General features: G+C 38.7%; 1 protein-coding gene across 3 annotated transcripts in view; it reads right to left on the minus strand.

Annotated features, from left to right (window-relative positions):
- The window catches only part of MCF2 (MCF.2 cell line derived transforming sequence), a 99,395-nt gene that overhangs the window by 36,756 nt on the left and 43,312 nt on the right, over positions 1-19,327 (minus strand). For all 3 annotated transcript variants that reach the window (XM_058659048.1, XM_058659049.1, XM_058659050.1), the window contains 7 exons: positions 14,922-15,041; positions 14,049-14,165; positions 12,297-12,446; positions 8,012-8,139; positions 7,576-7,690; positions 2,620-2,739; positions 29-220 (listed from right to left, as the gene is read on the minus strand). In XM_058659048.1, the coding sequence (XP_058515031.1) occupies positions 29-220; positions 2,620-2,739; positions 7,576-7,690; positions 8,012-8,139; positions 12,297-12,446; positions 14,049-14,165; positions 14,922-15,041 (942 nt within the window). The remainder of the gene's footprint in view (positions 1-28; positions 221-2,619; positions 2,740-7,575; positions 7,691-8,011; positions 8,140-12,296; positions 12,447-14,048; positions 14,166-14,921; positions 15,042-19,327) is intronic.

Genomic DNA, 19,327 nt, shown 5'->3' on the forward strand with positions numbered 1-19,327 from the left:
CACAATAGATGATTTTGCATCATACTACCTGCTGTAGCAGTTTATGCATTTTGAAGGTCCTGCTGAGCTGTATCCGTTTTGAGTGGATCTCATTAACCAAAATATCAGAAAGATAACGTAACTCATTGCACCTCTGGCAAATTAAATCAAGTGCATAATGGTGATTTGATGCAAGCTTGTGTCCATGCAGTATCAGAAACCGGGCCTTTGCTAATAGATCCTGGTTTTAAGAAAGAAAGAAAATAATGAGTACATGATCTCTGTGCATGTACAGAAAAAGAATTGAATGAAGAAGCAAGTTTCTTGAGCAGAAAAAAAATAGCCAAAAACATGATGCGATCTATTTCTCTGCACTGAAAAAAATGCTTACGGTTGCAGTAGTGAATGAAGCCATCAGAAATTCACATACTTCCAGTTATACAAACTGAAAATCAATCATCCTGCCCAAATGTGAGTAAGATTTGCCTCTCCTGGTATGTATAGATTTCAAACAGATCCATATGCATCAATGGAGGAACACAACAGCAAAATGAAACCTAACATAGGAGCCAGCATCATGGAGCAGCATGTAAATCTACTACCTGCAGTGCCAAGAATCCTATATGGGCACCAGTCGGAGTCCCGGCTGATCTACTTCCAATCCAGTTCCCTATTAACGTGCATGGAAAAGGAGCAGAAGATAGCCCAACTCAAGTGCTTAGGCCCCTCCACCTCCATGGGAGACCAGGAGAAGCTCCATGCTCCTGGCTTCAGCCTGGCACAGCCCTGACCATTGCAGCCGCCGCTTGAGGAGTGAATCAGTGCATGGAAACGATCTGCCTCTGCCTCAGTCTCCCTGTCTCTCCCTCTAACTATGCCTTTCAAATAAATAAAAAATAAATCTTAAATATTAACGCATGTTTTATCCTTACAGCCTTGGAAATCTCAGTACAGTTGCCTGACGCTTGACTACTTAACAGGTCTAAGGCAAATCTTCAAGGGTTTCCATGTCAAAAGGGACAGCAATCTTGCATTCAATATTAAGTCCCCAAGTTTAGTGACAGAAACCCAGCGGGAGCAAAAACTATGTTAAATAAAGAAAACTGAAACCCAGAACAAGGACTAAACCAGAACTAAAATGAGGAGCTACTGTTGAATGGGTAGACAGTTCAGTTTTACAGAAAGTGAACACTCTGTTTAACACTAAGGAATGGAATACAAAGGACTGGTTCATATGGCAAACTTTGGTACATATTTTTAGCACAATTAAAAATGAGTAAATTATCAAAAGCAAGCAAAAACTAACAGAAAGATTGGTTCCTATTTATACAGCAGTTTTGCCTTTTCTTCTCCTAGACCATAAAGTTGCGTAAATTGCGCCACCATCACAGAGATCCACTCACCTAACTCTAGAACTGGGTATCATAACTGCTATCTTCCAATTTTTGCTTTTACATGTTTATGATTTATAATTAAATCTATCGGCTAGCTGATAAATATCTTAAGCACAGTTTTGCTTTTACATACAAAGTAGAAGAGTAAAGTCAGAGTTTATTATTAAAGAACTAAGTTCATTATTAAAGCCCTGAGTCTAACCTTGAAGACCACTAGCAATGATGACAACTGCCCCCATGAGTACTTACAGGTGTGGTGTTAAGGACATACACATCGAAATGAATCCTTACCACCACCCTACAAAGTAAGACACTTGGTGCTGGGCATTGTGGCACAGTAAGTAAAACTGCTGCTTAAAAAGATAACAGCCCAAATCAGGGCATGAGTTCAATATTTAGCTGCTGCACTTCCTATCCTGCTGCCTGCTAATGCATCTAGGAAGGCAGTGGAAGATGGCTCAAGTGCTTGAACCCATGTCACCTATACAGGGTATCTGGATGGCGCTGCTGGGATCATCCTGTCCCACTTCAGCCTTTGCAGCCATTTCAGGGGCAAACCAAAGGATAGAAGGTTCTCAATATCTCTCTCTCTCTCTCTCTCTGTCTTCCAAATGAATAAATCTTCAAAAAAGAAATCAGGAAGGAGGAAAGAGGATGGGGATGCAGGCAGGAGTGAGGGTAGAGTGGAAAGAATCACTATGCCACTAAATCTGTATTGTGAAATACATAAAATGTGTTCACTTCATATAAATAAAATAACTTATTCAAACAAAGGTCACTTCATAGATGAGAACATTAAATCTCAGAAATTTACCCCCAAGTCACACAGTTAGAAAAATTTAAATACATCTGTCTGTGAGTCTAGGTTTCATTCAACTGCATACATCATGTAGGTATCACTTAACTAATTAGGCTTTTGTATATTTCCATTATCACTAAGCACCACACGTCATCTCAGATACTTTTCACACTTCTCTAAAACGATTTACATCCCTTTTCCTATTTGTGGTCATGAAACAATTCACAGCATTATTTCATTAGTCTCCCTTTACAACAACATGACACGTCCTCAGTGGCACCCCCAGTGCACATTAAATTGGACAAAATAGAAATCAACGCCATTGCACCAATTATATAAAACATTACTATAAGATTAATCACAGTAAGGGTTTATATAACTTAGTCCTGCAAATGTTAAATATTATACTCCGGAGAGAGAGAGCAAACATCTCAAATGTATTCTTACCTGAGAATTTTCATCTAAATTTTCCAGTTTTTTTATTTTTTGTTTCACTTGAGATGCAGTCCCTGCTACATCACCCAGCTCTGCTTGTTGATTGAGTAGAATTTCAACTTCAGTCACAAGCTAAAACATAAAATGAAGTTTTAAAAGAATACAAAACATTAAAACACTTTCTGTGATCATTAAAACACTTTATATGATCAAGTTTTGTAGGCTATCCTATTACAGAAAAATGTCAATATAGAAACACACAAGTTGAAACTTCTTTTTTTTAAAAAAAAATTTATTTTATTTTTATTACAAAGTCAGATATACTGAGAGGAGGAGAGACAGAGAGGAAGTGGAGCCACCGGGATTAGAACCAGCGGCCACATGGGATTAAGGCGAGGACCTTAGCCACTAGGCCACACTGCCGAGCCCAAAACTTCTTTTATTTAATCACAGAAGTAGAATATCTTACAAATTATCCTCCTGAATATCAGTGCAAGTCTAATAATTTATAAAATAATACTATGTGGGTTGGCATGTGGCTCAGCTGGCTAATCCTCCACTTGCCAGCGCCAGTATCCGATATGGGTGCCAGTTTGTGTCAGGGTTGTTCCACTTCTGATCTGGTTCCTTGCCTATCACCTGGGAAAGCAGTAAAGGATGCCTCAAGTTCTTGGGATCCTGCACCCAAGTGGGAGACCCAGAAGAAGTTCCTGGCTTTGGGTCAGCTCAGCTCTGAATGTTGCAGCCATTCACGGAGTGAAATAGCAAATGGAACTTCTTCTCTTTGTAAATCTGCCTTTGCAAAAACATAAATAAATCATAAAATACCATTATGTTTATAAGAAGATATAAATCTCTCTGTATTTCCGTGTACATATACATGCAAGTATGTTTCTATGTCTGTGTGTGGGTGAGAGAGTGGGTGGGCGGTGCAATGGAGAATGAATCCAGGAGCATGAGCACACTCAGCCCTCACCCTGATCTTACAAGAAAAGAAGCGAAGCATCCTACATGATCCAAGGCAGAAGCGCTACAAGATGAGCTTGGAATATCTATCCATGGAAGAAAGTAAGGAAATGCCTTTTTTAAATATCGGGGCATGTCACAAAGATAGAGTATTCAAGCAGTCATGAATCAGATTCTGTGAGAAAGTAGAAACCTATGAAGCAAACAACAAACAAGCACAACAGAAAGATCTTGTTTTAGTAGAATGCCTAGAGCATGCTGATAAATGTGCAGGAGATATAGGATTGGACAAATCACCATTTTGTAACCCGCACAGTAAAAGCGACAGGTCCAGGCAAGACACACCAATACATGCTAAAAGTCTAGGGAAACGTTGATGAGCAACAACATATTTGTGTAGAAATTTTCTTCCCAATAATCTTCTACTAGTTACAAAGAGGAAAAATGTAACCACACAGTAGACGAATTCAGCAACAATCTCATGGTGTAATCAAAATCCTCATCCATAATAGGCAGAAGGTGGACACCAATCACTCCCAAATGCCATGCTCTGAGAGGAGCCCCTCAATTACACTCTGTCTAGTTGGTTACATACGTACCGAATATAATCACAAAACAAGATAATAAAATTCAACATGCAGATCATATTTTCTTTCTTAAGATCTAATTATTTTAGGGCCTGGCAGCATGGCCTAGCAGCTAAAAGTCTCGCCTTTAATGCGGCCCGGGATCCCATATGGGCGCCGGTTCTAATCCCAGCAGTTCCACTTCCCATCCAGCTCCCCGCTTGTAGCCTGGGAAAGCAGTCAAGGACGGCCTACGGCTTTGGGACCCTGCAACCACGTGAGAGACCTGGAGGAGGTTCTGGGCTCCAGGATTTGGATCGGGCGCAGCACTGGCCGTTGCACTCACTTGGAGAGTGAATCATCGCACAGAAGATCTTCCTCTCTGTCTCTCCTCTCTGTATATCTGACTTTGTAATAAAAAAGTCAGATATACAGAGAGGAGGACAGAGAGAGGGGAAGATCTTCCGTCTGATCATTCACTCCCCAAATGGCTGCAACGTGGGTGCAGGGTCCCAAGGCTTTGGGCCGTCCTCAACTGCTTTCCCAGGCCACAAGCCAGGAGCTGGATGGGAAGCGGGACTGCCGGGATTAGAACCGGCGCCCATATGGGATCCCCATGCATTGAAGGTGAGGACTTTAGCTGCTAGGATACCATACTGGCCCCGAAGATTGTATTTTCAAAAGGACTGTACTATTCAGGATGTCAATGACATAAAGACAAATGTTTAAAATTTGAAGATACTAAAGGAACCTGACAACTTAATGCATTGTCTGCCTGCAGTTTGGATCCTAGAGGAAAATGAAATTCCATAAAGGACATGATTGACTCAGCCAAGAGAAGTGAAATAACAATACTAGATAATATAAAAATATCACATTGTTGTTAAGTATAGTGAGTTCAATAAATGCACTGTGGTTTTTGGAGGGTGCTTCAAAAAGTTCGTAGAAACAATATTAAAATTTATTTTGCAGCAAATATTTTTTGCAGTCCATATGCAATCTTTTCATAATATACATTTTCTACGAGCATTTTAAAAGTCTCTGATATAGGAAAATATTCTTGTATTTAAGAGGAAGGCGGCATCATTTATGCAACTTATACCCAAGTGGGTCAAAATTATAAAAATGAATATGTATGTATGCATCTATATAAATATACATGTGTCTATATCTGACAGAAGCAACTGAAATTATAAAGGAAATGACATGAAATAGTATCAGTAAATTAATCTAGGGAAGATGTTGATGATTTTCTTATGTTTGCAAATTTTCTATAAGCTTGCACTTCCAAACTTTTTAAGGGTAAATTCTTAACCCTATAGAACCTGTCTTTCCATTATTGTGAGATACAGAACTGATGCGTGATATTAAAATACTGATCAAAGATAACTATGACTTGGCATACTAGAATACAACTAAAAGAGAAGAATTTGGTATGGATGCAAATTAACACATAAGCCAATGTATAATGTTCAAGAAAACAGCTATTTTCCACATATGTGGTTGGGGATTAGGCAGAGACACATAAAACTAAAAGGATCAAGACCAGTGTCACCTGCTCTTGCTTTATGAAGAATATGGAATTCCAAAAGAAGGAAAAAGACTGTCAGTAGCAGAACTCTGTGTCCAGAATGTGTTGCTCTTCTCCAATCTAATATTGCTAGAACAAATGAAATACCAGGCAACTGACTAATTCATGGGCTGAAAACAAGTGGGGCACATATAGAGAGAAGGAATGAGTTTTCCCTGCCCTACTTGCTCAAATAACTGTGAAAGAGATTGTGAGAAGCTTGGAGAAGAGTACCAAAAAAAAAAAGAAAAAGAAAAAGAAAAGAAAGAAGCAAAATCTATGTATCTTAAATGTATACAATGGATTACCCATTAGGATCAAACTGCAGGGTAACTTTTTATCTTTTAAATAATGCAAAACTAAACATGATTTCATTTCCTCTATAAGTATTTTAACAATTAAATTGCTAAATCAGAAAGAAAAATGTTTTTTAGGTCACATGGTCAGCACCATACATGCTTTTTAAAAACCAAGATACCAACTAGAGACCATTATGTTCAGCGAAATAAGTCCATCCCAAAAGGATAAATGCCATATGTTCTCTCTGATATAAGGCAGCCATCAAGCAAACTGTAAGATCAATGGCCTTTTCCATACTGTTTTTGCTGTATCCATGTGTTTTGATGTTTTCGTTTTTACTTTCATTTCTTCCAAACACTTTCTTTTCTCTTGTTGAATTCATCGCTGGCTCATGGATTGCACCATGGCATCATTTTACCCAACAGGATTTTGTGTTTTCTTTTTGTCACCCATGCATTGGTTATTCAGTGGTGTGTTTTTTGACTCCATGGTGCTGTAATTTTTTTCGTTTTTCATACCAGTTGTTGACTTTGTTTCATAGTTTCTCATTTAAGAGAATGTATACTGATGGCGTAAGAGAGACTACCATATTCACATGTGAACATACAATGCAATATGCACCCCTACTTACAAGTTAAAGATGGACTCCCAGTGAAAGTGTTGGACAAATCTACACAATGGGATGCTGGACTGACTGACGTTGTCTGTACTAACAACGTCAGGACACACTTTAAATAACAGACTGATAGATTTATGACTGCTTATGAAGGACTACACTATTATAACAATATGGGGAAAATCAGTCAGGGGGTGGGGATTTGGGGGGTGGGGAATCCCAGACCTATGCAATTGTACCATAAAACTTAAAATAAATAAATTTAAAAAGTTAAAAAAAAAACAAGGAAGAAGTTATTATATCCTTGGAAAGCTATCCAACATGTGAAAGCACCTTGTGCCCAAAATACATTTGAATAACAAGACTCAATGTAGAGAGTGAGTTTGTCCTTGTCATATATGTTGGTGTTTTAGCACTTCCTCATAGAAATGAGCAAGTCAAAGGGAGGATAAATCCACAAACTTCAGTGAACTTTTCATCATTCAAAGTCAAGTTTCACTCATCCTTGCCTTTTTTTTTTAATCACTGTATAGCTGTAGACATCGTACAAGATTAAGTTTCAGATTATCAAAGCTTAAGAATCTCTGAGATTGGGCCTGGCGCGGTAGTCTAATGGTCCTCGCCTTCACGTGCCAGGGTCCCATATGGGTGCCGGTTTGTATCCCAGCTGCTACATTTCCCATCCAGCTCCCTACTTGTGGCCTGGGAAAGCAGTCGAGGACGGCCCAGAGCATTGGGACCCTGCACCCACGTGGGAGACCCAGAAGAAGCTCCTGTCTCCTGGCTCTGGACCGGAGCAGCTCCAGTCATTGTGGCCATTTGGGGAATGAACCAGCGGATGGAAGATCTTTCTCTCTGTCACCCCTTCCCTCTGTGTATTGGCCTTTCCAATAAAAATAAATAACTCTTTTTAAAAATCTGAGACAATGAAAAGAAATGTTTTAACTGACCTCTTGAAAATCTTGTTCAAATTTCCATAGTTGCAGATACTGCTCCATCTTTAATTGGTGTTTTTCCCAAAACCCATCAAAAGCTGTCTCCATATCATGTACTTGTGCCAGCAATCTTAACAAAGAAAAGGCAAAGAATTCCTTAAAACCAACCATCTGTTTTGGAGGACTGTAGCTCGATCTGCTTAGGACATTCAGAATTATAGACAAAGTCACGGTCTATGACTCAGTCCTCTTGATAAACAGTGATAATCAATGTCCATAGAATTTATTCTGTTAAACAAGCTGATTTTGGAGGGAAAGCCCTGGGAAAAAAAATTATCAGATTCCCAGAGGTCTAGGAATACTTTCACACATACCAGGATGCAACAATAATGTGTAACTCTTCTTGAAAAATATATAATAATTAACTCTAAGCCAAAAAGAGAATACTTACTTATTAACAGTTTGCCAGTCACCACTTATTTGCTGATGACGTTCAAGACTTGAACTGACAATCTCTACAGGCACTTCCAGATTTGATAGCAGAATTCTTCCTTCTTTGGTAACTGCTGTAAGATCATTCTGTATAAAGGTAAAATAGGGTGTATCAGTCAATTAATCACCTTACCTGACTGGCTTACAGAGAAGGAAATACACACCTGTGGCATACAGACTAGACACAGCAAACCAAGAATGCCTTTTGGCTCTCATAACTGCCCAAAACAAATCAAAGAATACCTCAGTGCCACAGAACCAAAAGCTGTCAGCATCCAAGAAGTCCTTGCCTTCCAAACGGATATTGCAGTCACTCTTGCACAAGATAGTTACGGGCCAAAGTACCGTTTGCTCTATTGTGCAGTTACTTACTGGTGGAAGTTATAATAATCATGTCTCATCGTATTCTGTTAACACTTCTGAAATTTATTTATTTATTTGAGGTAGAAAGAAAAAATGAGCCAGACAGAACATCAGCTGATTCACTCCCCCAGATAACAACAATAACCCTCCAATGGGAATGAAGATGCTGGGAACTCTATCCAGGTTTTCCATGTGGTGGCAGGGACTCAAGTCCGTGAACCATCACTGGTGCCTCCCAGAGTCTACATTGGCAGGAAGCTGGAATCAGGACCTGGAACCAGGAATTAAACATAGGCACTCTGCTATGAGACATGGCCATCTTAACTGCTAGGCTAACAACACACTCCCTGCTAATATTTTCTATATGCAAATAAAGCAATAACAGCACAATAACGACCGTCACACTAGAAAGCATAGACACAAATAAATTTTAATGCGTATTCAGATACTGCTGAATGCTTTTCTTATTAATATTGTCACCATCCACTCCCCGTCTTAAGCCTTCTCTTACTTTACATTTAGGATTAATTAATTTGTCATGAAGCACATGCCTGTATTTACAAGGTCTTACCCTTGCAGAGTGATTCAAGAACAGAAACCTTCTTTACATACCTGAAATTGGATCTAGGATCTCCTTCAGTAGCTCCAAGGACCAATCCCGTGCCCCAAAGTTTAAGCAAAAACTTCAGTATACACACACACATACACACATATATATACATACAGATATATTGGCAGAACAAGTTCCATGAGACCACCACTGATGTGAGTTAAGAACATAAATATTAAGAATTAATATTTAAGAAGGGCCAATTGGAATCAAGAGTAATCCTGGCAACCTCTTAATAGGAGGTCATATGCACAGAGCAGAGGGACCCCAGAGTGGAGCAGGTGGACAGGAGTCTCCCAACCCTGGAGACTCCCAGATCCTCACCAAGGACTATCAGTACAGGCACCAAGGACTACATCCCAACAGCCAAGGAGAGTACGAGGAATCGGAGTGCCTTCAGAGAGGCCAAGAACTCTGAGGTCACCCACCCCCGTTTGGATCTACCACAAGGGGTGGAAGAAGCCCAAATCCTTCCTTGCAGGATCTAATGCCATCGCAACAACAGCCAGGAGCCCTGAGCGGTCCGCAGAAGCAGAAGAGCAGTAAACTTCCTTCGGGACTAGGGAGAGGAGCTTTCTATGGTCCTTACTTAGTTCCAACTTTGGATCCCCACCCTCTCTTGCAATGACCATCAGGGTCGCTCAGGAGGCCCCCTCCCCCCAAAAAAGCAAACAAACAAAACAAAAATTAGAATAGATAGAGAACAACAAGGAAAGGTTAGAACCAGACAGGAAATGGTCAATGTGGATCCACATATACCTTACTAGGTAGGACACAAAGATTAGTTATTCCTCACTAAGGTAGTGAAGATTTTTCCGCACACCCCTCCTAAAACTGTTCTGCACCTCAACTGTTGACATAAGCCTTGTTAGAGTTATAAGCCAGTTTAGACTATCCTAAAATCTGCCAAGTTCAGCAAAATTATGCTTCAACACTATAAACCGCTAAATACTAAAATGAAAATAGACACAAAACAGCTGAATAGTACCCTATAGCCATTTTAAGGTGGATAGAAGCCAGTTCTGTGTATAAACTAAAATTGAAATGTCAATGAAGAAGTCACAGGATGTGATTAAGAACTTGCATTTTTAACATATTGGTTACTCAATACCATGTCAATTAATTCCATAATGTTGTAAATTGTTGTTGATGTTGTGTTGGGGCTTTCAATTGATTGGGATTATATTCTGTCAACTCCACCTTCAGACCAAAGATGGCTTCCCCAAAAAACCGTTGAATTTACCTGAACAATAAGATGCTGGACTCTATGCTTGGTATATGTTTGCAAAGAAAGAATCTTGACTGAACTTGAACTGTAATACTGCAACAAGGTGGAGGAATCCACCATGGGGGGAGGGGATGGAAGGGTTGGGGGAATCTCAGAGCCTATGAAACTGTGTCACATAATGCAACGTAATTAATTTAAAAAAAAGGCCAACTGTGTGCCAAAGGTTACTTAAATACAATGTATTTTACTTCTTTTCATCCTCATGGTTTCCAGTTCTAAGGCATCCACCTCCCAGTAAGGATAAAGAAGCTGAAACTCAGAAACTAAGAAAATTGCCAAAGAGCTCTGTGAGGAGCAGAGCATTTTTTCCCTTAGTTTTGTTTTTAGATAAATGATTTGAAAATTCAGTTTCCTTCTTACACATATCACCTCTATACTAAGCTTGAATCTGCCAGTGCACTCGGCACTTACACTTCAGGCAGGTGGTTGCAAACATATTTGCTAATTTCCAAAATGAAACTCAGAATCCTTCACAATCCAGCACTACAGACAGAACTAAGCAGAAGAGGTCTATTGTATTTTAAAACAACCAAGAAGTAATACAAACTGAGTAAGCATTTGGTGTAATATTTAGATTGCTGCCTGGGAACACCCACAGCCTATATCAGACTGCCTGAGTCCCAAACCCACCACCTCCCGTCCGATTTCATGCTACTGTGTCCTAGGAAGCCGGAGACCACACATTCAGCCTTGCTCAGTTCTGCTTGTTGCAAGCATTTGGGAAATGGAAAAAATCCTGTGTCTCTCTCAGTAAAAAATTTTTTTAAACTAGCGGGAAAAAAATCAACCGAGAAACGTTGCCTTGGTGACAGTACAAGTTCATGGCAGAGAGAGCGTAAGAAATCAGGCCTCCTGACGCCTTCAGGTTATTCTCCATCTCACACTGTACCTCTGGTGAAGGACAAAACAAAACACCTGGCTTTATATTGCTATTTACCCTTCCAATTAAAAGGCCTTTCCATAAAGAACACATAGCTAAAAAGAAAACAATTGTAGAATTCCTATTCTGGAGCATCTAAAAATTACTCTATTTCCATCTGACAGGAAAGAGCTGGCGTGGATTGGCTCATGCCTCGCTGGGTGGGACACAAAGATTAGTCACTCCTCACCATGGTGTTAAGGATTTTCCTGCACACCCCCCCCCCAAAAAAATGTTCTGCACCTTAAATGTCGACAAATGTCTTGTTAGAGTTACAAGCCAGTCTAGATTATCCTAAAATCTGCCAAGATCAGCAAAATTATACTTCAACACAACAAATGGCTAAATACTAAAATGAAATAGACACGAGACAGCTGAATGGTACCTTATAGCCATTTTAAGGTATATAGCAGCCGGTCCTGTATATAAACTAAAATTGAAATGTCAATGAGTTAATCAGAGGTTGTGGTTAAGAACTTGCTGCTTCTTTTTTTTTTTTTTTAAACATACTGGTTACTCAAAACCATGTCAATTCCATAATGTTGCAAATTGCTGTTGATGTTATATTGGGACTCTTAATTGACTGGGATGATATTCTACCAGCTCTGACTTCGGACCAGAAATGGTCTCCCCAAGAAACTGTTCAACCCATCTGGACAATAAATAGCTGGACTCTATGCTTGGTATATGTTTGCAAGGAAAGAATCTTGATTGAATTTGAATTGTAATACTGCATCAAGGTGGAGGAATCCACCAGGGGGGAGGGGCGTGGGGAGGGGTGGGGGGATTCCCAGAGCCTATGAAACTGTCACATAATGCAAAATAATTAATAAAAAAATTACTCTATTTCCAAATGAATAATTTTGCAAGATCATATACCATTCACAAAAGGAACACTTATACATACCATATCTAGGACATTCTTGTCCTGCAAAATTTTATTTTTAAAGTTTTTAATGCTATTTCTCTTTTTTCTTTTACATAATTGCATAAAATGGATATACTAAACACTTCTCCAGAGAAAAACCACTGAAAACTTTTGTCTGTCCAGTCTTAAACAATACCTTCAGCAGATGATACTTTTCGGCACGAACTCCAAGAATTTCTTCTATTGCAGAAACATCATCTGGTAGTTCAGTCTCGGCCAATTCAGTTCCGAAAGATTGTAACATCTGAGCCATTTCTTTCACTGTGAGGGCAAAATTTTCTATAGCCTGCAAAGAGCCAGTGATTCTTTTCATTCCATGGAAACTCTGCCAGCGTAGCAAAACATGGATCAACGGCCGTATTCATGGCAAGCAACATGTAAACAATGAACTCTCATCTGCTAATAAAATTTGGCCCTGCCTTTGGCAATCAGCTCTTAACCCTGAACCTAAGCCTCTAACAAACTTAAAGTGAGGCCAAAACTCTTTTTTGGATGGTTTTTTATCCAAACTTCCATATTTATTTATTGGATACTAATGAAAACCATTTCTTTGGTTTTTAGAAAACCTATTCTTTTTTTTGTTTGTTTTTTGGAAGAAGAACTTTTATTTTGACATTATTTTAATGTTGTGCTTTTGGGCTAATGTACATAATATTCTTTATTTTAGCACCTTGTACAACATCCTGGAAAGGGCAACCTATTCTTAAAGATGCCATGTATTGAGCAATTTATTTTATGCCCTAGAAAATCAGTGGTTTCCTTATTCTGTTAGCCTGTGCAATTGGCACAACTGTTTTATATCAACTTCACTTTTGATGAATGATGAGAACAGCTTTTTGTTTGTTATCATTTATGAGCAAGCATTAACATTCAAAATAAGGTGATGGTCTATGGAAATGGGAAAACAATTTGTCAAAACAGTTCATTTTTGGTACTATGGCAGATATGAAATTATCATCTCAAAAGTTCTATTGCACTGGAACGGCAGTAAGGGTTTGTTGTGCAATTCGTTCCAAGATCTATTACTCACAGAAACACAGAGAATCAGGCTCCATTTGTTTATCACATATGTCAAGGTATCTGCACTTTTATTTACAACTTTATAGGTAATAAAGGCAAAAGATGGCTGGATAACTGGAATATACCTTCATACAGCTGGATGAGTTTTTGAATGAATACAGTGTTGACCAAATTATCGACACAACTACCAGACGAAGAAAGTGGGGAAGGAAAATGCAACCATGATATCACGAACAGTATTTCCTTCCCAAAAATTCCTTTATCTATGGGATTTGACCGCTTGCAGAATAAAAGAGAAACTACAGCGATCACATGTTGTTTAAAACACAGACTCACACCTGGCCAGTGCACAGATGTATTTGTAAATTTCTAAAACAAAAGGACTCTGCTACAAAACTGATTACCTCAGGGGCATCACTAGGATGATAAAATTAATAAAATGACATTCATTGATTGTCATATGTTGAGCACTGTGCTAAACAATCATTCTAAGATTGCTAGGAAGCAAGGTGGTATTCCCATTTTACATAGTTGGGAAAATATTCAGAGTGGTAAAAATCAGTAGTCTCCGGATTTGAACCCAAAGCCTCTGTGCCTTCAAGTCTCTACACGGCCACAGGCAGAATTTGATCTCCTTATTCCCTAGGCCTCTCCTTCAATTGTCACCCCCAATGACTCTTCATCTTTTGCAGATATTTCCTATAGAAAAAATCAAGATGTTTATATATATATATATATATATATATATATATATACTTGAAAAATAGGAAACCCAAAAATCTGTTGTTCACAAATAGGAAAAATGTCTAGAATAGGTCAAAGGCTAACAAGAACTATAAGCTCTACAGGAAGGGCAAAAATAACATACATTTCTGAAGATGATCCATTCACAGTGGCAGTACTGCAAGGTGCCGCCTAACTCAGGGGTTAACTGCTTGTCATCAATGTATGTCAGCAAATCACTAACTGAGCTCAGCATAACAACCTATATAAATAAGCAAGAAAAATACTGTAAAATGATCTTAAGCAAACATTTAGCAGAAAGTTAGCTTTTATAAATGGTTCTAGCAGTTTTTTCCTGCACTTGCCTCCAGACTTATAGGCAGGATCTTCTTTGGGTTATAACTGTTTTTATTACAAAACATTTCTCCACAAAGCTTGATTGTTCTCCATGGAAACTTTATCCTAGTCATTTAGGAGTTTGCATTGCTCAGGCTCAAACTTCTGAAAGAATTACCATTTGCCCAGAACAAAGTAAAAGGGCCTTCTGTGAAAAACTGATTATTTATCAAAATAGTCTGATTTTTTTTTCAAAAAAATCAAAATTCATGAGCACTCTATCACTAACTCTAAAGCATATAAAAATATCTTTCAGAAACAACAAAAAAATACAACTCTGAATTAGTTCAGGACATAAGTTCACGGGAGTTCACATAAAAAGTCACATAGTTATTTTTAGTAAAAATGAAAGTTCTTGATTGTACACACAAATGTGTTTATACATAAATACACACAGAGATACATATATAAAATGTATGGTATATATCTTTTTCAGAAAGAATTGCTTTTTAAATGAACTAATCTATTCAATTTTTAGCAGTGAAAACAGAATTTACATTTTTACAAGTCAAATTTTATTTTTTTGTTTGTTTTAAATGTTAGCTGGGAACATTGAGACAAGCATCATTGGACAAAAGCCTCACAAAAATTAAAGGAAAACATTTAAATAAAATACTGTTACCGGTAATTTGAGCATGAAATCTTCCTGACTGAACCGGAATCCAATATCTGTGAAAGTTCGTTGAAGAAAACTGGTAGGACGTAAAACCAAAACCAAGTGCAAGTTCCCAGGGAAGGAAGCCTGTAGGAAAAAAAAGGGGGGGGATGGAGGGAGGGAAGAGAAGGGAAGGGAGGGAGAGGAAAGGGAAGGGGAGGGGAGGGGAGAAGAAAAAGTCAAGAAAAAAGCACACTCAATTGGGTATGTATCAGAAAAGACATAACTAAAGGAAACAAGCGTTAAAGTCATGAAAGCCAATAAAAATCCAATACATTAAAATGGATTTTGATAAAATCTAAAAACTTGGAAATAGAAATAAAAATATTGCAAGGTTATCAGAATTAATCCTTGCAATGGTCTTTGCATGGATTTTTCTCACACTCTACAAGTAGATTACAAGTTATGAAGAATTAAACTCTAAAATTTCATTTTAAAACTAATCATCTGAATTCACATTTCATTTGTTTCCCAAGAGAATAAATAAATAAGGAGAGAAGCTTCTAGGACAGCCCTAAAAAAACAAAGAGAGCTCTATACTTTTACTAAATAAGTAATCCAGCTCCTCAGAATATATCCAAAGGAAATGAAATCTGCATATGAGAAAAGAATCTGTAATCCCATATTTACAGCAGCATAATCTACAATAGCAAAGACATGGAAACAACCCAGATGCCCTTCAAAAGTGGAGTGGATAAAGAAACTGTGGTACATCCACTCCATGTAATACTACTCAGCCATCTGAAAGACTGAAACTCTACCATTTGCAACCATTTGCCCATTTGCCCATTATGCTCAGTGAAATAAGTCAATACCAAAAGGACAAATAGCACATATTCTCTTTGACATAAGGCAACCTTCACACAAAATACAAAGTCAATAGCCCTTTCAATACTGTTTTTGCTACATCTCAGGGGGTTTGACATTTTTATTTTTATTTTTATGTTTATTCATTCAAAAAACAAAGTTGTTGTTTTTCTTATTAATTTCCACACTGGCTCATACAACACACAATAGCAGCATTTGCTTCACGAAGTTTTTTGATTTTCAGTTTTTCAGCAACACATTAGTCATTCAATAGCATATTATCTAACTTCATGTTGTAAATTTTCTATTTTTCTCTCTGCTGTTTATCATGTTTTATGGTTTTTCATTTAAGAGAATGTATAGTAACTATATGATCACATGCTCATGTGAAGACACAATGCAGAAGAGGCTATCACACACTCTGTGAAAATGCAGTGTGCATCTCTACTTCCAAATCAAAGATGGATCCCCAATTAAACTGTTGAATGAATCTTGACAATAGGATGCTGGACTCTGCCATTGTCCATGCTTACAATGTCAGGATACACTTAAATAACAGAATGATGAACGTACAACTGATTGTGAAAGACTATATTATCGTACTGATATGGGAGAAGTCAATGGAGGATGAGAATTTGAGGAAGAGGGAAGGAAAATTCTGGAATAATAAAATAAATTAAAAATTTTAAAGAAAAATGTACTGTGGAGTGGAAACATATTTTATTTTCATCCAAGCAACATTTACCAAAAATCATATATGTGCCCATTCCAAAAATTGTAAATAGATGATTCCAAGCATTGTTAGCCAACAATTGTACACAGATCTATGTAATCCCTACACAATTTGCAAGAGAATGGCAGTCTAACAGCACAGTCCATTAGTAATCAAGTGCCAGCAAAGCCCACGTCACCGTGTATCCCGAGTCAAGCGGAGGGACTAGGGTTGAAGACACATACTGGGTCATTTGTGTAAGCAGAAAGCCGTTTATTGAAACTCCAGACTGCCTTTTATACTCTGCCTAGTTTCTCTCAATATTTATCCAATGCTCAAGCAGCTCTCCTAAAATCCCCCGGGGGCATAACTTGACAATCAGGAAGCAGGAACTTGCGCTTAAGCTGGGGGCTAAACGTGTCATGCCAAGATTGCACGCCCTGTTACACCTCTTGAGAAACAAGCTAAGCTGTGGAGTCAACCCTTGGGAGACTCGGCCCTGCAATCAAGAATTTCATAGCATGATGCACTGATAAATGTAACAGGGACTAATATACAAGGGGAAATGGTAGTACAAAGCCTGCTAGAGAAAGAACAAAAAAGATTGAAATCACAGAGAGGAACTAACTGGATCAGAACACTACTCTAGCTCCCAAGTTTTGCCCCAGTTTAGGACAGCAAAAGAACATAGTAGGTCATCAAAACTAATAGTTATATGAAGGAATTCAAAAGACAAAATGGAGGGCAATATATAAAATTACTAAGGGCTGGAATAACATGGATGACAGTAATAATAAGTCATAAATTATTACATACTTGCTTTATGCCAAGTATTTTGCCAACACAATCACATTTTCCTCCTCATAATAATCCCATGAAGGAATTAGCTTGCCCCTTTTACAAAAAAAGTGAGGCTCAGTTAATTTAGGTATAACTTGTCCCAGCTCGTGACACCTTGATTTACACCTAAGTGTGTGCGTGCTCTTAGTCATTAAACTCCACCGCCTCTTGAAGAGGTCTATTCAGTGAAGCTAGCGGAAGATGGTGCTGTGGATAAGGGATGATGGAATGGAAAGGAGTTAAGGAGCCACATTGGAAAAGATACCAAGTTTCTGTTTTTGTGTTGTCTTTTTCACCGAAATTAAAGAGTCTCTAAGTGGTATTGAGTAGAGAACAGCAACGTCTGATTCACATTCAAATCACCACTTTGGCTTTGAGAAAGGGAAAGAATACAAGCAGGTTCCCACACGGTAGCCAAGCCCACAACGCCACTTCCTGCTATGTTGACATTCTATATGGACCCCAGTTCATCTGCCAGCGAATCCACTTTCAATTCAGCTCCTTTCATGAAGAAATCAAATATTGATTCTAAGTAAGAATGGCTATCAAGGGGCCTAGTGCAATAGCCTAGTGGCAGAAGTCCTTGCCTTGCTTGCATGTACTGGGTTCCCATATGGGCACTGGTTCCTATCCCAGCTGTCACATCTCCCATCCAGCTCCCTGTTTGTGGCCTGGGAAAGCAGTAGACGACGACGGCCCAAAGCCTTGGGACCCTGCACCCGCATGGAAGACCTGGAAAAAGCTCCTGCCTCCTGGTTTCAAATCAGCTCAGCTCCGGCCATTGCAGCCACTTGGGGAGTGAACCAGCAGATGGAAATTTTTCTGTCCCTCCTCTCTATAAATCTGACTTTCCAATAAAAATAAATAAACCTTCCAAAAGAAAAAAAAGAATGGTTATCAAATCCCGAGGCCCCATCCTTCCAACACACAAAGAGAAGCAGTGATTGGAGTGTTTGGCCATGTGTTAACATGAAAATTTGATGTCAGCAAAACACATTCCTGCCACAGTACTAGTCAAACTAGTGCTCAGGCAGGAAGATTTTGAGGCTACCACTCTACAGCAGAAGGTAACAAGACAGACTGTTCTTTTTTCTTAGTCTTAGGGTTTTTTGTTTGTTCATTTTTCTATTTTTTAGCTCCCACATATAAAGGAGATTATGATTTGTCTCTGTGGGTCCGGAGCTTCATCTGGTGTCCCAAATAACTTCAGGGTAGCAAGGACTTTGGCCATCTTCCATTACTTTTCCTGGGAGCTGGATAGCAAGTGGAGAACCCAGGAATAGACCTGGCACCTATATGGGCTTTGGAAGTATAGGCAGCAGCTTACCTTGTTATACCACAATGCCAGCCACTAATTTTGTCAACATTTAAAGCAAAATTATTTGTTATTACTGTATGGAATGTAGTTCAATCTGATTTCATCATCTTTTCTCTTTTATTTTCCTTATTGTCACATTCTCTAGTATTTTGGTAATGAATATGATAAGTATAAGGACCTGGTACTGAACAACTGCAAGCCCAAGACACTCACGTGCCACCAAGTTCGTGTGTTGTGTAGGAAGGAGTGAGAAGATTCTACAGGGATAGGGAGGGCCTTGCGGCAATACTTCGTCCAAGATTCCTGGGCTCTACTCTGCCATTCCTAGATTAGGTTGTCCTAACAGCCAGGTCTGGAGACAGCCGTTTAGACAGCAGGGATCACTACAGGGAGAAAGGGAGGGAGGGAGGGAGGGAGCGAGGAAGGAAGGAAGGAAGGAAGGAAGGGAAATCACTGTCCATAGAATAAGTCGGGAAATAATTTTAGGCACAGGTAGGCAGTATTCATTTGCTTGTAAGTCAAGTACATTGTGGTGAGTGCTTATTGAAGCAGTACTTGCTCTATTTGACAAAGTGATTTAATCTAAACTGCTTCTATCCTAAAGATAACTCCACATTCTAAGCAGATGAAATTTAAGTAAATCCTTGTGACTATTTTAATCATATATTCTCTTTCCTTAATTCCTTCGAAGTGTTT

The sequence above is a fragment of the Ochotona princeps genome, chromosome X, assembly GCF_030435755.1.
Source record: "Ochotona princeps isolate mOchPri1 chromosome X, mOchPri1.hap1, whole genome shotgun sequence".
Classification (NCBI taxonomy): Eukaryota; Metazoa; Chordata; class Mammalia; order Lagomorpha; family Ochotonidae; genus Ochotona; species Ochotona princeps.